This window comes from Lepidochelys olivacea (genome assembly GCF_965140295.1).
Source record: "Lepidochelys olivacea isolate rLepOli2 genome assembly, chromosome: 19".
NCBI lineage: Eukaryota > Metazoa > Chordata > Testudines > Cheloniidae > Lepidochelys > Lepidochelys olivacea.
In genome coordinates, this window is record NC_140429.1 from 6,920,343 (window position 1) to 6,939,078 (window position 18,736).

At 40.3% G+C, this 18,736-nt stretch overlaps 1 protein-coding gene across 2 annotated transcripts; it reads left to right on the forward strand.

Annotated features, from left to right (window-relative positions):
- Window positions 1–4,095: 4,095 nt before the first annotated feature.
- On the forward strand, window positions 4,096–17,120 carry LOC311510217 (zinc finger and BTB domain-containing protein 8A-like). Of its 2 annotated transcripts, none has more exons than XM_084609721.1 (4): window positions 4,096–4,214; window positions 8,773–9,745; window positions 14,218–14,378; window positions 15,921–17,120. In XM_084609721.1, the coding sequence occupies exons 2-4, from the start codon at window positions 8,800–8,802 to the stop codon at window positions 16,248–16,250; spliced, it is 1,437 nt and encodes a 478-aa protein (XP_084465847.1). In that variant the 5' UTR covers window positions 4,096–4,214; window positions 8,773–8,799; the 3' UTR covers window positions 16,251–17,120. The 2 variants fall into 2 exon arrangements, with proteins under 2 accessions (XP_084465847.1, XP_084465848.1); XM_084609722.1 differs by having other exon boundaries at window positions 4,145–4,214; window positions 8,778–9,745.
- The last annotated feature ends 1,616 nt before the right edge of the window (window positions 17,121–18,736 follow it).

Sequence of the window (18,736 nt, forward strand, 5' to 3'; positions counted from 1 at the left end):
TGCCACCTCAGTTTACCCTTTTCCAAATCATTTATGAATATGTTGAACAGCACTAGTCCCAGTACAGAGCCCTGGAGGACACCACTATTTACCTCTCTCCATTCTGAAAACTGGCCATTTATTCCTACCCTTTGTTTCCTGTCTTTTAACCATTACTGATCGATGAGAGAGCCTTCCCTCTTATCCCATGACTCCTTACTTTGCTCAAGAGCCTTTGGTGAGGGACCTTGTCAAAGGCTTTCTGAAAATCTAAGTACACTGTATCCACTGGTTCACCCTTGTCCACATTCTAATAGATTGGTGAGACATAATTTCCCTTTACAAAAGCCACGCTGACTCTTCCCCCAACAAATTGTGTTCATCTATGTGTCTGATAATTCTGTTTACTATAGTTTCAACCTATTTGCCTGGTACTGAAGTTAGGCTTACCATCCTGTTATTGCCGGGATAGCCACTGGATTATTTTTTTTAAATTGGTGTCAGATTCGCTATCCTCCAATCATCTGGTACAGAAGCTGATTTAAATGATAGGTTACATACCACAGGTAGTAGTTCTGCAATTTCATATTTGAATTCCTTCAGAACTCTTGGGTGAATACCATCTGGTCGTGGTGACTTATTACTGTTTAATTTATAAATTTGTTCCAAAACCTCTTCTAATGACACCTCAATCTGGGACAGTTCCTCAAATTTGTCACCTAAAAAGAATGGCTGAGGTGTGGGAAATGCCCTCACATCCTCTGCAGTGAAGACTGATGCAAAGAATTCATTTAGTTTCTCCACAATGGCTTTATTTTCTCTGAGTGCTCCTTTAGCACCTCAATCATCCATGAACATTGGTCAAATGTTTAAAACTAACTTTTATCATTGGAATTCTTAATGTGAGAAAACATTTGTTGGTCATACTGTAAAAGTTTCTTTGCAAACTAAAATTTGGAGCAAAATTTAAATCGGGTGTCCCTCTTCTCTTTGATGTACATTATAAACTTAAATGTATGTTATGTTTATTTTTTATCTTAAAGCCTTACTAGAAAGTGTAAAGTACTGTTAACATAATATGCCATAATCAGTTCACTGAGTCAATTTTTGTCCGTTTCAATCAGTTTTTGGACTGTTACAGACTCTAAATAGGTGGAGGTGTTTAAAAACATGTATTGGAGCCTAAGATTTAACTTGTTCTTAAATGAATGTAGGTAAGTAGAGAAATATAGTTCCAATCCTGCCAGTGGCTCCATGCAGGCATACAAGCCTGTCTAAATGGATTTGTTATAAGGTCAGGGCCATAGTTACTGTGTTCTCTGCTGCCAGGGTCAACTCGAGCACTCTTTAAAACCACGGGCTCTTGACAATGACTAACACTTTGTTTCTTCTTAAATTTTTGTTTTAAGATGGTGTATGCACAGGAACAGAATAAAAACAACAAATACAGTACGTTGCCACTTAAATATTCATCCCAAAATACCCAGAGGCAGTATTCCACATCTTAAACTAAGGACGTGCAAAACATGATGCAGAATTTTTTTTGACTTACAAGAAAACCATCAAAGTACATGAAACCATACTTTTTTCATGCTTGTAACTTAACTGCTAAGACTCAGATCCTGTAAAGACTGACACACACGTTTAACTTTATGCACATGTGTGGCTCTATTGACTGAGACTAGTAACATGCATAAAGCTATGCATGCATGTAAGGATTAAGGTCCAAATCAGATTGAAAAGTTCTCCAAGCTCTTGAATGGTGAGACTGAGTATGCATTGAACTTTTAGTTATTCAATACCTCTGAAAACAGAAGTTTATCATGTGAACACTAAAACTTAATTTTAGTGTAACTGACTGTCACTGATATTCAGATCAACTTTCTTGTTTGAGCACAAACAGCTAATGGGGTGGTGGGGAACCAAAAACCACAAAAAACCCTAAAACACACTACGTATTGTTCACATGCAAACTTTAGAAAGTTTGCCTTAGAATAGCTAAGATGTTTTTAAACTTTTATTGCTGGGTAAGGTGGATAATGTGACATCTAGTGGATCAACATATTTAGAATACCCTAGCTTTTGTAGCTCAGAAGGTCTTATCAGCAGGTATTAAACCAAAACCTAGAATGTTCACTAAATCAAGAAATAATTAATCCATCAGCTTTTGAGCCTGACGTTGGTACTTTTTTGACCTGAAAGCTTCTGACTCAAGTGCCAATCCTGTAAATTCCTCTGGGTGAACATGAGAGCCTCGGTGGGTCAACATACTCGAGCAGAGGTCCATTGCATCCTATACTGTAAATTACTTTTTGACCCAGTAAAGGGTGCTTTGTACCTTTGCAGCTATATTGGGCTTGGAAAGTGGAAAACATTTTCTGCAGGTTACTGGGTAATGCATCATCTTGAAATTGATCAACTGGTTTAACCAGAAGTAAACCTTATTATAGTATTAATTGCTATAAAGAAAATATTTTGTTTATATTCTGAATCTGCTTTGTGCCTGAAATTCTTCAGTTATCTCCACTTTCTCTGCAAGTCTGATTCTTGGTATATTTTTCACTGTTTAAATTCTGTTTTCTCTTAAATTAACTGTTAAATTAAGAATACAGGAGAAATTTGACTCTTGTTTTAAAAAGTTCTGTTTCACCATGTAAAGCAAATAAGGTGCAAAATTAAAAAAAAAAAAACAACACTAAGGCAACCTTTTATCTTGGAAGTGGGAGAACTGACATCTTATCTCCTGGTTCCATAAGCATGGAGGGACAATAGTTCTGTCTAAAGCTAGGGTCTTTTCAGTGTCTGACTAAAGATACCAGCACACTATCTAGAAAATTCAGTGTGCAATAGATGAAGCAATGCTAGACAGGCAGAACTTTGGAGATTTATAACTGGACATTTTCCATGAGTTACTAATAGGAAAGTGGTTATGACATTTTGTCATTGGCTGCCAGGTTTCCAAGAGTATCTGAGACTTTTGTGTGTGTCAAGGTGGATGAGTAAAAAATAAATGAAACCAAAGTTAAGAATTTATGTTGACCACCACCACAGCAGCAATTTACCCTTGTTAAGGGATGGGGAACAAATCTTTAAGTGCTTTTTGTAACTTTTTTTCTACAGTGGTGCATTACTGAATGTCTTTATTGTATGTTAAATTGTATATGTACTATGTTTATATTGTTGTATGTAGTCCAGTTCTTTTATAGCTAAAGAACAAAACAAAAATTAAATAAATATTATGCTAACAATGAGAACATAGTATGATTGTTCCTTTTCCCATAGATATGTTAGGTGTATGATTTAAGTAGATGGCTTGCTGGTGGCCCTGTGGGATTTTCTGAATCAGTGCTGTAATTTGTCACAGTGCTTTTCTTGAGGGGTATAACGTTTCAGCGGGAATTATAATGGAAGACACAGTGAAACGATAAACATTTCTATCCATATAATTATTTGCAATTCCGATTTCAAGGAAAGTGAAACAATGACAATCTGTATCCCAAGCATTCTAATAAATAGCTTAAAAGAAAATGAATTGACAAGTTGACTTGTCTCCCACTCTGCAATCTTAGGCCATGCAGGGAGAGTCTATAGTGGGTGGGGGGGAAGAGCTATCCAGTCTCTACAACTGTGAACAAGAGATGTCATTTCATTTTGAAAGTTGAAGGGACCCTCCCGGTTCACATCCAGCAAAGGAGCCTTTCGCTGGTGTCCTAAAACGCTCCCGTGGATTGCCTGTTGAAAAGGAAACACTTCACTGTCACGGGACAGTCTCTCTCTTCTCGGCACCTGGAAGGGGAAAATGAAGAACCAACCAGCCCCTTCCCCTGTGTCATGATGGGCACTCTAGACGTTCCTACCCTGCCAGGGGAAGGCGCAGAAATCGGGCATGGGGCGGTGTAAAATGGCCCTTAAGGCATCACGTTGCCTCCTGGGGAGCATGTGGGGTTGCGGGTGGGAGAGGAGGAAAACGCAGCCCACGCTGCCGGGAAGCGGCCGGGCTTGTGCCTGCTGCGAGCGGAGCGTTGCCCCTTTAATTGTGTCCCCAGCCCTCGGGCGTCTCTGTCCAACGCCCACGTCAGCAAATACCTTTTGTTTCTCTCCGCTCGGGCTTCCAGGCTTTGGGGCGGCGGGACCCGCCACTCGCACTGAAGCCACACAGAGCCCGGCCCGCGGGTTCGGGGATCCCGCCTCCTGCTCTCTCCGGCCCGGCGGCTGCCGCCCGCGGAACCCAGCCGGTAAGTGGCGGCGGCGCAGCCGGGCGCTGGGGGCTGCCAGGGCCCGGGCTCGGCGGACCCGAGGCGGGCGCTCCCCGCAGCCGAGCCGCGCTCGCAGGGAGACCGAGGCGGGCGCCATTTGTAGCCCGGGCGCCGCTGTGAGGGGCCGCGAAGGGCAGCCGAGGGGCTGGCGGCTGCGCAGCGGGACGGAGACCGGGCAGGGGCGGCAGGTCCCGGGCGGGCAGGGGCGGCAGGTCCCGGGCGGGCAGGGGCGGCAGGTCCCGGGCGGGCAGGGGCGGCAGGTCCCGGGCTGGCCGCGGGGCTTGGAGCGGCCGGGGGCGGGGCAGCCCCGTCCCGAGCCGCCGCTCAGGCTCCCGCGAGCGCCCCTCGGGCACGGACGCTCTGTCCGCTCGGCCAGGCGGGCGGCGGCGCCCGCCTGGATGGCGGCCCGCGGGCTCCGAAGTCCCACGGTGCCGGCCTCGCTGGGCCGGCGAGTCTAGCGCCGTCGGGCGTCCCTCGCGCTCCCCTCGCGCCCGATGGCGGAGCAGCCCGTTCCGCCTGGGCGTGCGGGTGAGGGGCGGGGTCCGTCCCCGGCGCCGGGGGGCTCGGGGGCCCAGTGGGAGTTAGTGCGGCCGCCTCCTTGTGCCGCGCTGCTCCCCGCGGTCAAGAGGAGGCGGGGAGAGGGACGGTGGGTTGCAGCGCTACTGGTTCCTCGGCGTGTCCATGCGGAAGGCGTCTCCATCCCCTCCCCTCCTCCTCTCACCCCGCTTCCCTGTGATGGGGGATAGACCGAACTATGCCCCCTCCGCACCTCGTCGGGGTCTTACACGTGCGGTCGAGGGAGCTGGAAGAGAGCACCTGGACTCTAGTCAGTCTGATAGCGCCACAGCCCTTCGATATCGGCTTACGGATGATTCTGACTTACTCGGCTGTACTTGTATGTCATGACAAATTGCGAGCAAGCTACTCGAGTCTGCTCAGGAATGTATTCTTTGCTCCCGTGTAAATGTAATACATCTAGCTTCTCTCTAATAAATGTATTGTTCATTTCTTACGTAGAAAGGCAAGAAGGCTGCAATGGGATTTTTAAAAAGTCAGTAATAACAGGTATGTGTTTCAGACTTTGCAAGGTGCTTTCCAGGCACAATAAAGCATGCCATCTAGCCTCTTCTGATTTGAAATTCGTTTTTAAGGCGTCTGATACAAATATTACTGACATCTGGACAAATCCAAGGTTTTAGTTCAAGCAGTAGCCTAAGGATAAAGAGGTTATAGCATCATCAGTGCAGTATTATATCCACTTCAGGACAAAGACCTCATCATTTTTTTGCCAAAGATTTCTGTTTCCAGCCACCAGTGAACATCACCACACATGTTTAGCAAAAGCTAGCATTATGTTTCTCCATCTTCAGGTAAGGAATCCATGTTGCACCTGCCATGCATTGATATTCATTCTGCTGTAACAGTAGTTCATCTTCCTGTTGTGTGGGGGTGAGTAGGGGGTTGCTTATTTTCCTTTTGTGACTTGATTAAAAATCATTGTCACCTTAGGTTCTTAAGTCTTCCAGATATTCTTATTGGTTTTCTTTTTTGTTTGTGTTCACTTCTATATAATAGTAAGAGTAAAATATTTTTCTTGATTTAATATGACTGTTCAAAAATAAAATTATTTTAAACTTTAACCACGAATATCTGCTTTTTATGTCTCTTTAGATTTAAAATAGAAATGTTATGGAGAGTATTCTTAACTTAGCTTCCGTTTAACACAGTTACATGGAAGTAAAAAATCTATACTTTCTCTTTTGCATGCCTCATTGAGAGAAGAGTACAGTAGTCAGGAGAATACCTGTAGATGCTGAAGAAGAACCATTCACATCACCAGCATCCCATATAATATATAGTACTATATAGTCTAGTCACTCACTAGATGATCATCCCAGTTCTCTGTACTGCCATGCTGGAGATGCAGATTAATCTTTTCTGGTCTGACTCTCTGGATTAGTAGAGAAGGGCACTGTGGAAAGAAAAAGGACCATTTAGACTCTGTCAGAGATGTGGAGAGCACACTACTTTATCCAGTGGGGGGTGGAGGGGGGGGGAATAGGAGATAGTGCATGTACACTAAAACTAATCTGGTGTTGTACCAATAAAATAAAAACCAGCAGGATCTTATTAAAGGGAAAAAGGCAAAATACTACATTTATTGTGAATACAGAAAGAATCATAGTAAGCAGTTAGTTATAGTTATAACATTCCATTCAATCTCATATTTATTCACACATTCATTCATACAAACATACACACACAGGTTCTGCAAGGTTGTTATCATAGTTACCAGCCTTAGAGTTGCTCATGCCAAGCCACTGGCCAGGTGGCCTGGACATGAGGAGGGAGCAGGGCCTTGTCAGATGCTCATCTGATGCTCCTGGAAGTTGGTTTGCAGAATCAGACCCCAAAGTTCTCACTTTTTAGAGTCTATTTTTATAGGAATTTCTTCCTATGCCAGTCTATGGGAATTGCTTCATCATGCTGTTGCTGAATCAATCAGCAGATAGCACATTCCTGATGGCTCCAAGATGTTATCTTGTTCTTTGGTTCTCCCATTCTTGAGGCTGTTGGGTGGATTCCAGTCTGCCCTCCGGGGGGTCCTCTGGTTATTTCCACTTGACGCCTTCTTCAGCCGATGGACACTGGATTCTTAGGCTGGCACCTCCCTGATCATTCAGTTATTATCCACACCAAGCATCCATCCACATACATCCTCTATCTCTATTTTAATCACAATTGTTAATACAACAAAAGGGCGGGGAGTCTCTGGGTGCTGTTTCTGTTGTTCGAGTATTGCTTTGAGTCTCTCTCTCTGTGAATTGCTTTGAGAACAGACTCTGTCTTAGAATGTACTAACACAATTAGCAGCTTGCAAGTTTCATACATAGAGGGAGAGAAACAGCACCAAAAACCAAGAGACCTCTTCATTAGTAATACCCTGGAATTTAAACTCTGGGGAATCAAACTCATTTGTGATTTTAATACAGAACTTCTTTAATATGATCCAACACTGGCATACTGATTTAATTTCCTGATCATTGATGTCTTCCGAACATGCATTGTGATATTCAAAATGCATTTCTGAACTGTGAAGATCATGTTCATAGTCTGTCTTGTATCACTTAGTTTTGATGATAGTTTGTGATGACTGTCATTCATAGAATTTCACTCTATTTTTAAGAGCAATAAATTCTAGATTTTTTTCAAACACTACTTCATGAAACTTCCAGTCATTCAAATTTTATTCCCTGCATGCTGCGGAACCTACAAATATATATAGTACCCCCAAACTGTACTATTCCATCATAGGGTCTCTTCTGGCTTTTGTATTTTTAAGGGATAATTTCATATCTGTTCACTAAAAATATTGGTGTGGGGCAATCAGAGTAATCCTGTAGTTGACCATTTAATACATGTGTTGGATTTACAGCACCTATATCTTGCTTTATGAACTGGTAGGACTGCAGAATTTGCCAGCTCCTGGTGAGAGAGCACCTTTCATTGCTCTGCAGTGATCTTTGTGTAACTGAGTAAGGAGCAACGTTGAAAGATACTAAAGCCAGTCCTATATTCAGCCCCTTTTTGCCAAAGAAGGTAGCTCTGACATGAGCTCTTGAGGGACTGGGTAGTGGAGAGAAAATTCTGGTGGTAAGGACATAGTAGACTGCTGCTTATATTTTCTTTTAATATAAATTGATATTAGAATACCAAAAATGGCATAGCGCTTTTAAAATATTCTATTTCAAAATAACAGTGTTATTTCAGTGGCTAAATGCTGACAGTTTTATGTTCCAACATCACCCACCCTTTATAAAAGACTCTTCACTTTGGACACTTCTAAAAAACATTACTCAACTAGATTTTTTTTGGTCACTTCTTAGGCAACAACGTTGAGAAATTACTATTTGTGTATTAAAAGTTACATTTGTGTAGCGCCATTCATCCCACAGGAATCAATAAGACCTTTCCAATTTATATATTCAGGAATAACTTAACCCACTGGTAAGTGTTACACAGCAGCTTTTTACAAAACACATCAATAATGCATGAGAATTTAGAATAGGAATTGAGCAATAAAATTATCCACTGAAAATGGAGGGTGACTTTAGGAAGGCGGAATGTAAATATCCCAGTGGGAATGTGACATGACTCTACAGGCTAGGACCATTTAACTCCTACAAAAAAAGGAATATTAGTGATCACAAATGGTCAGGTTCTCCTCTGAAAGGCAACACCTTCCACCGAGAGTCCCATAGCATCATGCTAGTTCGTTGTTTCATTATTGGTTTTGAAAAAAGATTACCACTTACTGAAATGACAACATCACTTGTGGCAGTACCTGGATTTCCCCCAGTTTCTTAACCAAGTACTGACAAAACCCAATCCTGCTTAGTTTGTGAAATCTGTCAAGATCACATCGTGAGGTGGAATGGCCACTGGAATACCCACAGAGGTAAAATCTTTGCTCTGCCAATCAGATTACTTCTTTTACGTTGCACATTTTATAAACATAATTTTCAATTTTTCTTAGAGTAGTGCTTGTTTGCCCTTCTCTGGAATGGAGATTTCTTCTCGTCCATCTCGCCTCCTACAGCAACTGAATGAGCAGCGCAGGCAGGACTTATTCTGTGACTGCAGTATCCTGGTGGAGGGGAAGGTCTTCAAAGCACATCGAAATGTGCTGTTCGCCAGTAGCGGTTATTTCAAAATGCTCCTTTCTCAGAGCTCAAAAGACATGAGTCAGCCAACAACTGCCACCTTTCATATGTTCTCCCCTGATACTTTTATGGTCATTCTGGACTTTGTGTATTCAGGCAAGTTATCTCTTACTGGTCAAAATGTGATTGAGGTCATGTCAGCTGCCAGCTACCTACAGATGACAGATATCATTAGTGTTTGTAAGACTTTCATTAAATCTTCACTAGACATCAGTGAGAAGGAGAAGGATCGCTACTTCAGTCTTTCAGAAAAAGATCTGAACAGTAATGGAACTGAGAGTCCAGGCTTATATAGCACAGAATGGAGAGTAGAAAGCAGTCCCCCACATTCTCAAATGGACTCTGACGTAGGGGTATCTATGGTGGGTGGAAATTCCTGGAGTAATTGCACCTACTACTCCGCTTCACAAAGGAACACCCAACGATCTAACTTGATCAAACAGACTCAAAGACGGCATTCCATAAAAAAACGTATGAGGCAGCTTGGATTGCCACAGTCCACTGACGTCCCCCCTGGTAAATCAAGGAAACTTGGAGACAGAGCTTCAGAGCCTACTAACCACATTTCTCAATCTGAAGAGCAAACTCAGCTTGATACAGAAGTTGACTTTGCGGATGCTGGGTATCAACATGGTCTGGGGTCAGAGGTGTTGCCAAGGAGCTTGCTAGAGACCCAGCAGGAGTATGAATCATCTAGATCAGCCAACAAGTCTAAATCATCAAAAGCAGATGAGCTGTATGCAAGTATGCCCACAATTTTAGGTGTTATGGGGAGTTGGATTGAAGGTAAGAGTGAACTAAACATTTATTCCTTCACTATTAGGGGTTCTTAAATGTTTTTTTCTGCTGAATTTTTGGTCCAGAAATTGATTGAACATTTAACTCAATAAAAATGATCAGCTCTAGAAACTGAAAAATTAGTTACAGTTATGCACTACAGTGAAATCTAGAATCACCTTTTTAACTAATGCCCGATAGTAACTCCATGGTTATATTTTCAGATTGCAAATCATTCAGACATTCCCATATTGATAAATCATTGTAATGGCTTTGAATTCCTGATAAATGAGGCTCCCAATAAAATAACTAAAGTTGCCTTTTATATTGTTGCTATGAACAGATTTTTATTTATTTGTCCATATTAATTTATAAATTGTGTCAGGCTCATTTTAAAAATTGCTATGAATCATCATGTGATAATTCTTACAGTAGCAGCGGCCAGTCAGTTTCTCATTCTAGAAAGACATTATTAACTTTCTATCTTGGATTCCCTTTTAAGGAAGTGCTGTTGCCTCACTGAAAACTTTAAAAATAAGTTCCCTATAGAAAGGATTATTTTAATAACAATTGTCCTGCATTTGTTACTTCTAAGGACAGATGCAACAGACCTTTACCAATACTGAATGCCATGATTAGTTAGCAGTGCTAATGGGGTGCTGGAACTAGGGGTGCTGGGGGTGCAGTAGCACCCTCATCGCTTGAAGTGGTTTCAGACATATATAGGGTTTACAATTTTGTTCAATGGCTTTCAGCACACCTATTACTAAAATTGTTCCAATGCCACTGAGTGCTAATACAATGTCTACGGAGGAATTGTAAATTGATGGACTACTACATGGAACAGCTTCTAACAGAAAGATGATCCTATCAGAAGACTAAACATCTAGTTGATAACAATGAGTGAAAGAGTGCATTGTGTTAAATGTAGCTGATATGTGTCTTTGACTAGAGCAGAATGTAAACTGGCCACTAATTAGTTTAAAGAGAGTCTTCAAACTTGTAGGTTCTCTCAGGTATGCTGTAAAGATAGCTGAAAACATACATAGCACTCCTTCAGGAAAGAATATTTCATGTTGTTGACCTTAATTTCTTAACAGGATTCTGCAAATGTATAGTTGCCATGGGGAAAAAGCACCTTTCAATTGTTATCAATGCATGTACAAATATGTTATTATATGACCCTTACAAGCAGAAAAACAACTGTACCAGATAGTGCAAAACCCTGTTGTGATTCTTTACTATTTAGAGTTTTATAGGCTCTTTTTGACTTCTTAATTAGACAAGATTTCCTGCTAATTGTTTGAATTTGAGGAAAATTAATAATTTGTTTTTGACAAATCATCCAGTTTTAGCAATTAAGGGTGGACTGATCCTCCAATCTACATTGTCATATCTCAGTGGATGACTGGTGCACTTCACTGACCTTGGGTTCAATAATAAAAATAAATGTAATCAATTTTTTTAAATTATAAAGTATACTCTCTCTCTCTCTCTCTCTATATTTTAAATCCACACAAATTTCCCTTTAGGGAGAAAAAGGGAGAATGAAAGAACCATACGTGATAGATGCTAGTCACATCACTTAATGCGCTACCAGAAGGCACATACACCATAGTGATGTGTGCGATATAAGAACCTGTATAGGTTGCTACTTTAAAGGCATAAAGTTCTGTTCTACAACTAACTGAGCACATCATTATAGGAAAGGCAGTCTTAATAAGGAGATCAAACTACTGTACCTTTGGTTAGAGTTTGTAATACCATATCTAACTTTCAGGTGCTAAAACTTGTCTAGTCCTAGGTTTTTATAGCTTTTGCTGCTTTCAAAAAGGGAGTACCATGGAGTTGCAACAACCTATGCCCATCTTATAGAGTTCATTAGTCAGGTAATTAATACATTTGAAAAGATTATATATAATGATGTCTTGATGACTCCTTGCATAAGTCATTCCTTTGTCTTTATATATTTTCAGGATTTTTTCCTATTATGTAGCTTGAATTTTCCTTTGATAAGAAATTAAGGGTGTGGACATACAACTCCAGGTAGACCTTCTATATACTTCCAAAATTTAAAAAACACTATATTTAATAAGATCTCGATGTCTTCTTTGGCACTTCATTCCCCTGTGTATGTGACCTCTTTTACTAGACACTGCCTCCTAGAAATTGACCAAACCCTTTGCAGTGAGAAAGGGTTCAGTCATACTCTTCTGTTGCAAATATGCATCAGGCTATTCTTATGACTGATATATTCTAAATCCAAAGTTTTCAAACTGCAGGGCGTGCCCCCCTGCGGGTGCGGGGGGACAAGGAGGGTATTCTGGAGGGGCATGAGAAGTTGCTCTGCCTTCAGAGCTGGGTGGCCAGAGAGCAGGAGCTGCTGGTGGGGCACCCAGCTCCGAACGCAACACTACCACCAGCGGCACCGCAGAAGTAAGGGTGGCAAGCTGCTGCCCAACTCTGAAAGCAGTACCACTGCCAGCAGCAGCAGAGAAATAAGGGTGACAATGTCATGCCACCCTTCCTCAGTAATGCAATTTGTGCATATGTGCGGTGTACTGAACTTTCACAGTAGACAGAGCTCCAGAGAGAATGACACTAGCAAACTGTCTCTGATTTGACGGGCAAACTCGGGAAAGTGGTACAAAACTAAAACTAACTTGGCTGCAGAATAAAATGGGTTTATGTTTTTTTGTAATGCAAAGTTAGCAGCCATTTCACTGTTGCCCACAAAAAAAAAAAGAAAAAAAAAAGGGAAATATATGTGTTATTGAATATGCCTGGCAATGCTGTAGTTTGAATTACTCATCTGGTAAGACAGAGAACAAGCTGTATAGAACTTCTCAAATAGGACAGGAATTGACCAGTTCCTTCTCTGTCTCACCTGCTAGCAGGAAGGTAAGTACATTTTTCAAAGTTTTCCATGAACAGTCCACAGTTCTTTTAAAAAAAATCAAAAGGATAATAATAGTCCTTTCCTGTTCATTTATTCTCTCATCCTTCTTTGGTATACAGACTGACTACTAAAGCAAGATTTGTCACTTCATCTCCTTGAGCTGGTAGGGACTGGCAGCATTGCAGAAGCAGCATGTTCAGCCTCGGGGTTACCCTCATGATTGATACAGTAGTGTCTGACTCCAGAAAATTCCTTCTGCCTTAGTTAGTGTTACAGGGTCATCTTAGTCAGACCTGCATCAGATGCATGGCAGTGCCTCAGTTTCCTCTCTTCTGTGCCTCCGGGATAACCACGCAAATAGAATTTCAAAACAAAATCTCCCTTCTGTGGTCTGGTTTATTAATATACCAGTTGAATTCCAGTATTTGCACTGGAAAGTCTTTCCTATCCATACCTCATCCTCTGACTTCTACAGCCCTCCCACTGAGGTCTGTGAGTAGTTATTCCATTTTAACCAGGTTCTTGACAGCCTTTCTGCCAGGGTCTATTAAAAGTTATTTCAGTCTTTCTTGGCTGCGGGGGTCCACAGTATTTCTAAGCAGTCCCTGCCCCACTCAGGCTCTCTCCCCAGTCCCTTGGCAGTTGAGGCTTAATAGCCATTCCTCTTCCAGTCTGCCAGTGAAGAAACTCCCTGATCCCCCATCCAGATCTCTTTCAGACTCTTCTGTCAAAAGGCCTTGCTGTCCTCCTAGTCACATGTCTCCATACTATCAAAGGAACTGAAGCCCTGCAACAAATGTTCTGGTGAAGCTTGCCCTTAGTGGCCCACCATGATGCTACACTTGGCTACAGAAGGTTGCCATTAGGTACATCTTGAGGTGAAATAAGGGATGGATGGCAGCAGGGAAGTCTTATACTGAGGATTGAGAGACAGAGTTTCATGATTTAAGTATTTCAGAGAAGACAAAAACTGTCATCATCTTACTGGATTTCTTTTTCTATCACTTACAATCTCCAAGACTTTTCTGTGTGAACAGAAGCTATTTTTTATCTATTTTATTCTGTTTGCTTGATTCATTTACTGTTGTCACTATCTAGTGTTCATTATATGACAATTGCTTCTATAGTAACAAAATCCAATGTCAGAAACCTTGGATTGTGTCAACACTACTGTACACAATACAGCAGGGAGTAAGGCTGTCTAGAAAAAGACTTTCTGTGTACAAATATGCTGGTAAAACACTGTGGGAAAATATCCCAGATTGGTATGTGACTAGTTAATGAGGGTTTTTATAAAATATATTATCTAAAGGTATGCAAGTAAGGCTGTGATTCTTTCATGCTGTGGGTAATTGTTAGAAATTCAGTGTTGATTGGAAAGATCTGCAATTATTTCAGTTTTAAAAAAAGTTGTTTTCCTCCTGCTGTTCATAGTCAAAATATCATTTATACATCAGAAAATCTGATAAATGTGGTAAGTCTGATACACTTCATTTGGGTTTGGAACTTTAGTTATTGCTTTTCTCCCACTACTAAAAAGAGCATGAAACTTTTAGAAATTAACAGGACTGTTTTGTAACAGATGATGTGAGGTTCAAGTGCCCATTTTGTACCCATATGGTGAAGCGGAAAGCAGACCTAAAGCGTCACCTTCGTTGTCATACAGGGGAGCGACCCTATCCATGTGAGGCATGTGGGAAAAGATTCACCAGGCTAGAGCATCTGCGTAGCCATTTTCGAACAGTATGTATATTTTTTAACATATAAGAGATTTTTTAAAAATGTTTGTAGCATAAACCTGCCAGTCACTTCTGTAAATAATCAATAGGGTGAACTTTAGACTATTTGCTTCTAAACATTTCTAAATAAACTATTGTGTTGTGATTATTGCTTGGATTTGAAGAACTCTGATTATTAAGATGAGCATAGTGCTTGTGTCTTCAGCATACCATGGTCAATTATTGTACGTTATTCAAATACTGAAAAAGAATATATTGAATAACTAATGCTCAAATTAAATGATAGAATGTTTTCCTGTTCCAGTCTGGTATTTTAAAAGGTTTCCCAATGTTTATCTTTCTCCCTCTTGCAAAATGTTATGTCCCTGAAATGACCCCGTTTGTGGGCAAACTCCTTTTAAGCTTCTCTGCATCATTCTGACAAAACACCTCAGTGTCAAAATCCTGTTATTACAGTTCTCTGTCTCTTTTGAAGAAAGACCACTAATTATTCACAACTGTGAAGTTGTTTGTGAAGTGGACATTTTATTTTTTTTATAGGGATTATGATGAGACTACCAACCAAAACAAGATTTAATTCCTAGTTTTCACAGAGGAAAAAAAGTACTGAATGTTGTTGACTAGCTCCCATCTCTTTCCAGTAATTTTTGCATTCTTTCCCACCCGAATCATGTGGTCCTAGTAACAGCCTTTCATCTCAACAATATTAGTTCACATCTATCTCATTTTGATAGTGACCAAGAGACATACCGTTCCAAAGCTGTGTGGTGATCTATGATGAAATTAACTGATTTTCTCAGTACTGTTCAAAAAAATCAAAACCAACATTTGTACTAATTGAAAATCTTGTTGGAAGTCCCAGCATAGAGACTGAGGACTTAGTAAGTGTGGAAACTGAGTTAGTCTCTCCAGGCCAGACTCAAGAGCTTTTATTACTGGATTGTCTAACCTTACAGAAGAGTTAGATGACGTAGCAATAGAAATTCCTATCTGCCTAACCCCACTTCTACACCATAGCTTCTGTTGTTGCTACAACTGGTGTAACTCACCAGTGGCAAATTATCAGTAGAGCCTGTCGCGGATACAAATTTATTTCCATGGAAGGATAAATTTGTATCCACGCAGGACTCTAATTATGAGCCCTAATTTACTTAGTGTAGACCAAGCTATTGGCAAGATGAGTAGTGCTGGGAAATTTGTGCCACTCCTGTTTTTGGATTAATAGAGGACATATATCAATAGTGCTGACAATCCAGCATTTTTTTCAGAAGCTCTACATCCTATTTAGAACGTTCAGCAGATATCTTTCTCAACTTAGATGCGGATACAGTACTCATTATACTGTGCAATTGATATTCTTCTCAAAGATTCTTCCCTGAATATGTAACATATTTATTAAAGTACATGATGTAGTTTGTCTCTCCTTTGAAAGGAAACTGGTTCTATTACATCACAGAATTGTTAAATTTAAGATATAGAATCTGAAAAATAACTTGTATTTTTGTGCTGCTATTGGATAATATTTTTTATAAATTTAAATTTTCAGATTCATCAGGCTTGTAAGCCAATATGCAGAAAGTGTAAGCGCCACGTGACTGACATGACAGGGCAAGTGGTGCAAGAAGGAACAAGGCGCTACAGACTGTGTAATGAATGTCTGGTTGAAGCTGGCATAGAAAGCATTCCTATTGACTTGGAGGCTGAACAATCACTTGGGTTTTCACCAGAAGAGGACAAGGATTCTAGGTGGCACTTTGGTGAAGAACACAGAACTAAGGAAGTTGTGGAGGAGGACTCTGTTGGCTTAGTCATCCAGGAAGTTGATGATAGTGAAGATGAGACTGAGAAAAAGGAAGTAAAGCCAAATATTAGTTAGTTGTGAATTAATTGAGAATTAGTAAATCTCACCATTACATTAATTTTTTGTGTCTTGTCCAGGAATCCCCATATCCCCAGACTCTGGTTAACAAGCAAAGTTCTGTCATTATGACTGTGATAGGATCTTATTTGCATGCTTTGTATTCTTCAAGACACCAAGATCTGTGACATTGGAAAGAATTCCAAGACAGAATAATGAACAATTCACCTTTGAACTACTAGAGGGATGAATAACTTTTTTATTAAAATATTCCTTAAAGACTTTTAAATGAAGGAAAAAAAGATTAAATTCTCACCAATACTTGCTCTCTCTTTAAGAAACATTACACCATTTAAAAAGCAATCATTTTTGCACAAGTTCTAAGCGTAGTTACTCTTGTTCATATTTTTTCATTGGATGCATTTTTCATCCAGCAAAACAGAATGAGAATTAAAATACTCTGCCACTGTGAAGCAGGAAGGGAATTAGAGGTTTCAGAGTAGCAGCCGTGTTAGTCTGTATTCGCAAAAAGAAAAGGAGTACTTGTGGCACCTTACTCACAAATTTATTTGAGCATAAGCTTTAATGAGCTACAGCTCACTTCATCGGATGCATTCAGTGGAAAATACAGTGGGGAGATTTATATACACAGAGAACATGAAACAATGGGTGTTACCATACACACTGTAACTAGAGTGATCAAGGGAATTGTGTCACTCAAACTGCTCTGTAGCCAAGGGATCCATTAAACTTTTCTTATGTTTTGTATTTTGAAAGAATCTCAGTATAAGCATATGGTACTTTTATTTTCTTATTTTGAAAAAATCTGTTACAACTCATTCATCAAATTTATCTTTCAAATAAATGAGTTTATGTTAGTCTTCCTTATTACAGCAATTTGTGTTTGTATATTAGCTGCAGAACTTTTATTTAACAAATATTACATAACATTTAAAGAAAAAATATACCATATTTGAGTTCTTGGATTTTCAGGACAAATATACTTTACATAAGGCAGAGCTCTTTTAACTTTTTCTGGTGTTAATTCTACTTTTATGATACCTAAGTGAAACCAAGAAAGACACACCTTGTAAAATGTATGCTAATATTTTTTATATTAGCAGCTAACTGAAGAGAAGGAGATTTTAATCTCCTTTTTCTAGAGCTAGTTTACAAGATAAGACTATCTGTCTGGCCTCTGAGCTACTACTCCTCATATTGTTGCAAGGAGTTCCACCCCCAGCAGAGCTCTTCCTACCAATCAATCCTCTCTGACTCCCAACTCCAGGAGAAACTTTCTTAGCCTAAAACACTAACTCAAAATCGGAGAAATATGAGACCTAGCACTAAATAAAACAACTATACAAACTAATACCTACGTGGTCTCCTTTGCAGAAAATTTATGTACAAAGTAAGAACAAAAATCTCCCTGTCTGCAAGAAGCCCAACAGTTCAGAATGTGGGCTATTCCTAGCAGGTTTACTGAAACCCTTAGCAGGTTTACTGATTGAAATAAGAGCTCTAGGAAAGTTGTCTTAATCTACAATCCCTGGGACTCTGAATGCAAAGGGTACAGATGCTAACATCTATTCTGTAATGTTGAGTGAAAGTGTGGATTGATCACCAGGGTCCTGTGTGACAGATTAGTGCCATGGAAAAAGTAGTCATGCTTTAAGGAGAATGGAACCTTGCGCGCAGAAAGCAAAAGTATTCCCAAAAATCTTCCTGAATATTCCAGTCAGGCACACAAGCACTAGTTCCTCATCCCCACAACCCTTGCTATCTGTGCACAACTATGTGATTGGATTTTCAGAACAGTTAGACACAATGTGACTCTTGAAAATTTTAACCAAAACAACATGTAGATATCTATGTGCTTATCTACTGGTTTAGATGCACCCTGTTCAGTTCCTGATAAGTGATGAGCCCCCACCTCCATTGATGTTGATGTGAATTCTGGGTGTTCAGCATCTTTCCAGATCTGGGCCCAAGTACTAGGGCTTTGAAAATTCAGCTGTTAATTTCCAACCTAGATTAAACCTAATATAGAAAAGTATTGAGTGTACAAACAATTGGTTTCAGAGGGAAGTTTTCCCTACATGATGATGATTTTTAGCATAGTTTTAAAAAAGAACTAGGTAAGTTCATGGAGGTTAGGTCCACCAATAGCTATTAGCCAGGATGGGCAGGGATGCAAAACCATGCTCTGAAGTGTCCCTAGCCTCTGCTAGCCAGATGCTGGGAATGGGTGACAGAGGATGGATCACTTGATGATTACCTGTTCTGTTTGTTCTCTCTGAAGCACTTGGCATTGGCCACTGCTGGAAGACAGGATACTGGGCCAGGTGAACCATTGGCCTGTCCCAGTGTGGCTGTTCGTATGTTCTTAAAAAATATCAAGATATCATTTAGAAAGATGAGTACTGCTTACCTAAATTTACAGACTAAATTAAACTGTAGAAAAATGAACTCACATGCTACAAAAATCTGAGGACACATATAAA

What these genes read in the sequence shown, in the direction of transcription:
- LOC311510217 (XM_084609721.1), top strand. Translation starts at nt 8,800, where the DNA reads ATGGAGATTTCTTCTCGTCCATCTCGCCTCCTACAGCAACTGAATGAG. An exon ending in TATGGGGAGTTGGATTGAAG is followed by an intron (nt 9,746 to 14,217) that starts GTAAGAGTGAAC and finishes GTTTTGTAACAG; the next exon opens with ATGATGTGAGGTTCAAGTGC. An exon ending in TGCGTAGCCATTTTCGAACA is followed by an intron (nt 14,379 to 15,920) that starts GTATGTATATTT and finishes TTAAATTTTCAG; the next exon opens with ATTCATCAGGCTTGTAAGCC.